Source organism: Maniola jurtina, chromosome 16 (genome assembly GCF_905333055.1).
Source record: "Maniola jurtina chromosome 16, ilManJurt1.1, whole genome shotgun sequence".
Classification (NCBI taxonomy): Eukaryota; Metazoa; Arthropoda; class Insecta; order Lepidoptera; family Nymphalidae; genus Maniola; species Maniola jurtina.
The window spans coordinates 6,399,808-6,404,879 of record NC_060044.1 but is presented as its reverse complement, the minus strand read 5'-3'; the positions used below and the strand labels follow the sequence as shown (position 1 = coordinate 6,404,879).

The following is a 5,072-nucleotide window of genomic DNA, read 5'->3' as shown; positions in this document are numbered from 1 at the left end:
AATCTTGACCTATTTTGTTGTTACAAATATCAGTCACACTTTTAAAAAAGCATTCCAAGTAATCTTCCTTGACAGGCGGAGGAACATAGACACCACAAACATATATAAAAATATTATGACTGACTTTAATCGCTATCCATAAATCTTCACATACAGATTCCCATTCGTACTTCCTGACGGACTCAAATTTTTTACTAACGGCAATTGCTACCCCACCACCTTCTTTTTTATGGCAAGATAGTGGACACGAAGAGCGATCTCGCCTGTGTAAGATATAACGACTATCTAGGATTTCATTATCAAAAATCGTGTTGTTCAACCAAGTCTCGGTCAAAATTATTAAATCGTAGTCCTGATATAGAGCCGCTGTATAGATATCTTCTGTTTTGGTCCTTAGACCTCGTACATTTTGGTAAAAAATATTTAGCGTGAATTTTATACAATAAAAATGTTAATGCATGCATACAGAATTGATTTACTAATGTAAGCCGTTTAGAGTTTCAGTATTTTTTATCCACAGTGCTGCAGCTCCATTGTTTTTACGAACAAATATACGACCATTTCTTATCCATACAAATTCGTATTTCTTCTCTCTCGCAGCTAGTCTAGTGGCAGCATGTAATTTTTTATTCTTCGGGGATAAATGTTCCATGATGTATATAGGTGTGGTCTGACCAGCGAAACCTAAATGAGACGTATTCAGCTTGTTCTGTGGATTTTTCTTATTAAAACGTTTAACGGCCGCAAGTAAATCGTCTCGTACTCTTGGGCTGGACAATTTCACTACAATGCTTCGCGGTCGTTGTGATTGTGTGTCCATCTTAGCAACTCTGTGAAAGTTCAGTATGCTGCCATCTGTTAGGTCGCAAGAGACAACTGATGCCATCTGCTGGACAATGGTGAGGATATTCTCATTTTTGGTTTCCGGGATGCACTGAAGCTCAACGTTACAATCTCTAGCTTGCTGCTCAAGGTGATCAATTTTGCTATTCAAGTCAATCATTTGCGATCGCAAATTTTGGTTTTCCGTATTTAAATTCGACAGGGACTTTTTGGATTCTTCATTTAACCCAATCTGGTCGTCATAAGCATTAGACAAGAATTGCACAGACTTTGTGAGCTCATCCACTTCCTCCTTTAGTGTACAAAATTTGCCTCCAAGGTCCCTTACTTCTTTTTGGACTTCGGTAAGCTTGGCATCGAACTTATTAAGGCTTACTTGTTGGTTTTCGAAGTGTTCCTTCATTTCTCGACGCAAATTTCTTATCTCGTTTATAATAACATCTTGATTTGGACTACTTGTCGTGCCCAATAGTGGCGGCAAGACGGTTGCATTATCGGGCGATTGCTGCTTGCGATTTTTGCCTTGAATTGGTGTATTGCTGTTATCCTGTTTAGGCTTGCTAACGGTGCAAGAAGGACAGACCCATGTCGCTCGAATTGATGGGTTGACGTCGTCATAGTTTACGCATTCACTGTGGTACAGCAGAGCGCAACTCCCGACAGAGCACTTCAATCTTTTTTGCGTAACTAGGACATTGTTATTACAAGCTGCACATAAGCCGGGCATTTTCGGTTAAAATAACAAAACTATAAAAGCCAAAAGTTCAAAATATTTTTCTTATTTAAAATATATCACATAAATCATAAAAAGTGATTAAAAAGAGAAAAAAAAATTTTTAGATGAGTGAGGTTTGAACCAGGAATGTACGGGCTTTATAGATATTCAGTCTGCTACATTGTACACTGCGCCATTGTAGTTACAATAGTCACTGGTAAAAATATGTTTCGGAATCGTGAACTTTGTTTACGTCAGAGAATATGTATATCTAAGAAGGTAGTTTGAGTGTTGACACTTCACTTAGATTATACACTGTGCACTGGTTAAGAATTGATTCACTGTTTATAGCACTTTACTGCATTCCACATTGCTAATATAATGATTGTCCAGTTTGCTTTCGTGTCCAATAACGTAATAAACACTAACTGGTAGCTGAATTGTGCTTAATTTATTTTAAAAACTTAAATTTGCAACGGAGATGTTACACTGAAGTTATGTACCCGCGGCGCGCGGCGGGGGAAAAAACGGGCGGGGGGCGGGGGGTGATGAAGCAGCCTGTACATTCTCAAACTGATTTTTATTCATTTATATAATAATAGCTTTTGATTTATCTTGCAAAGTGTCGGAAAAAATATCCGAGTGCGGAACCCTCGGTGTGCAAGTATGACTCGCACTTGGCCGGTATTTACTAAATAACGACTTTTACTACTACTACGAATGATAACAATATTTTAATCCTGATACACATAACACGATTATAATATCTATCCCGAATTAGATACTTATAGGGTAAGTAATAAAAGAAACCCGTGTAAGTGGATAAACACTGTATTAAATAGAAAAAACAACCTATTATTGACTACGAGAACAATTTACGCGGCTCCGCTGTCCTGCGCACAGGCACGAGCGACCAGGACGGACTGACGGGGTGAGCGCCTAGCTACTAGAGGGGTGTGAGGGAAGAGGGGGCTGCATAACGAACCGGCGCTCGCCGCATACGACAGGGGCGTGAAGCGGGGTTCGACCTGGGTACTATATCCTCTCCCTCCAAGCCAGCAGAAGATTCTGGAGCTGGCTTGGGACTAGCTGTTTTCCGGGGCCTACCCTTCTTTCGGGCATGAGTAATGGCCCCACAATCTCCTGTATACGGGGTCAGGAGGCTGGCATGATACTTGCCCCTAGGCGTGCCCTCACCATCGACCACCTCATACGTGGTGGGGGAGATAACCCTACTAACCCGATACGGGCCTTCCCGTCGGGGAGCAAACTTGGAAGTAAAACCTTTCACCGCCTGACTAGCACGATGACTTTCCAGCAGCACGAGGTCACCCTCTTTGTAGGTTGGCCCTGGACGGCGGGCTTTATCTGCGGACTCCTTCCGAAGATCTTGTTGCCGTTCGACTCGCCACTTCACTTCCTGTAGGCGCTCTACGAAGTCCCTCAAGTACGGCGTGATTTGTGGTACGTAGTTCTCCTGCTCTACAACTGCCCTCAGGTCGCAGGCTACATCTAGGGGAGACCGGAACTCGCGCGCAAAGGTTAAATACGCGGCGGAGTGTCCTGTGCCCTGGTTAGGTGCCGTATTGAGCGCAAAGCGCACCGAAGGTAATGCTTCCGGCCAACGACGATGCTCAGGATCGATCATCATCGCCAGCATCTGTTTCATTTCTCGATTTTTCCGTTCAGCTGGGTTAGCTTCGGGGTGGTACACTGGAGTTAAGTTCTGGTTCACCCCGAGAACGTGCAGGGCTTTCTGCATCACCGCTGAAACGAATTGGACCCCATTATCCGAGATGACACGGCGCGGAAACCCATAACGTAGGAACACTTCCTCAATAAGGGCTCTGGCACAACTCTCGGCAGTGGCGTCAGTCAAAGGAATCAATTCCACCCATCTGCTTGCGGTGTCTTCTACAAGGAATATATATTTCTCCCCCTGGCTACCTTCCGGTAGTGGGCCAAATAAGTCCATAGCGAGGACTTCAAACCTTTGGGCTGGGACAGGGGTTTGTAGAAGACCGGCTGGTTTGAGGTTGGTCGGCTTGAACTTCCGACACAAATCACAAGCCTTTAGATAGGTGGTCACGTACTGGCGCATGTTTGGGAAATAGAATCTCTCCTTGATCCGTTTTAGAGTGCGCTCCAGGCCCAAATGACCCGCAGTTGGGGCATCATGGAGCTGCTTCATGATTTCCGCACGCATAGATTCCGGTACTACCAACTGGGGCTCCTCGGATTCGCAAATCGGATCAAACCGAAATAGGACTCCATTCGAGACATAATATCCGCGATCTGTCCAACGAGTGGCAGCTTCACCGTCTTCGAAGTCTGAAAGTATCTTCGCTATTTCAGGATCTCCGAGCTGAGCAGCGCGCAGCTCTTCGGAGCTACGGTGAGGTAGATCGACGGAGACAGGACAGATGTCGCATGTGGTTTCTACCACGTCATTCCGGGAGGAGTCACAGACGGGACGGCTAAGGGTGTCCGCCACCACATTGACCCGCCCCGGAGTGTACTCAATATTCAGATTAAAAGCCTGAATCTTAAGGGCCCATCGGGCTAGGCGACCGCTTGGGGTTTTCAGAGAAAGGAGCCACTTCAGAGGCTGGTGGTCAGATGCCACCTGGACTTGGGCGCCCTCGAGGTACCCTCGAAATTTCTCTAAGGCCCATACCACCGCCAGCGCCTCTTTCTCCGTGGTGGAATAGTTCCGTTCTGCGGAGGTCAATAACCTGCTGGCATACTCAATGGGTTTCTCAGACTTCTGATCCGGGCCTTGCATCAGCACGGCACCCAATGCATAATCACTAGCATCAGTGCGCAATACGAATCCCCGCTCAAAGTCTGGTTGCTGGAGGATCGGACTCGTCGTGAGTCGCCTCTTAAGCTCATTGAATGCTTTGGTCTCCTCCTCTCCCCATTTCCAGGGTCTATCTTTCTTAGTGAGATCCGTCAAAGCGCGGGCAACTTCCGAAAATTGGGGAATAAACTTCCGAAACCAACAACAGGTTTGCAGGAAGCTTCTTAATCCCTTTAGGTTGGTAGGCGGAAGTCTACCCACAATAGCTTCAATTTTCCCGGGATCCGGCTCTATTCCACGGACGGTCACCACGTGCCCTAAAAATGTTACTCTCTCCCTGGCAAACACACATTTTTCACGGTTTGCGCGGAGATGGAATTGTCGCAGGCGGTCGAACACCTGCTGCAAATCGCGCACGTGTGCTGGTAGGTTTTCGGAAATTACCAAAATATCGTCCAAATAAGCTACCACGGCAATATCCTTAAGGCCGGCACGGAACCGATCCATTAGCCGCTGGAACGTGGACGGCGAGTTCTTCAAGCCAAAGGGCATGCGCCGAAATTGAAACGTCCCAAACGGGGAAACGAAGGCCGTTTTGTGTCGGTCCTCTGGGGCCACCTCAACTTGCCAGTAGCCTGATCGCAAGTCGATCGTGGACATCACACAGTTACTCTTGGCAGAAGCCAGTAGATCGTCTATTAATGGAAGCGG

At 46.2% G+C, this 5,072-nt stretch overlaps 1 protein-coding gene across 1 annotated transcript; it reads right to left on the bottom strand.

The window, feature by feature from the left end:
* Positions 1-478: 478 nt before the first annotated feature.
* Positions 479-1,570, bottom strand: LOC123873445 (spindle pole body component 110-like). Its single transcript, XM_045918290.1, has one exon. The coding sequence runs from the start codon at positions 1,568-1,570 to the stop codon at positions 479-481; it is 1,092 nt and encodes a 363-aa protein (XP_045774246.1).
* Positions 1,571-5,072: the final 3,502 nt, after the last annotated feature.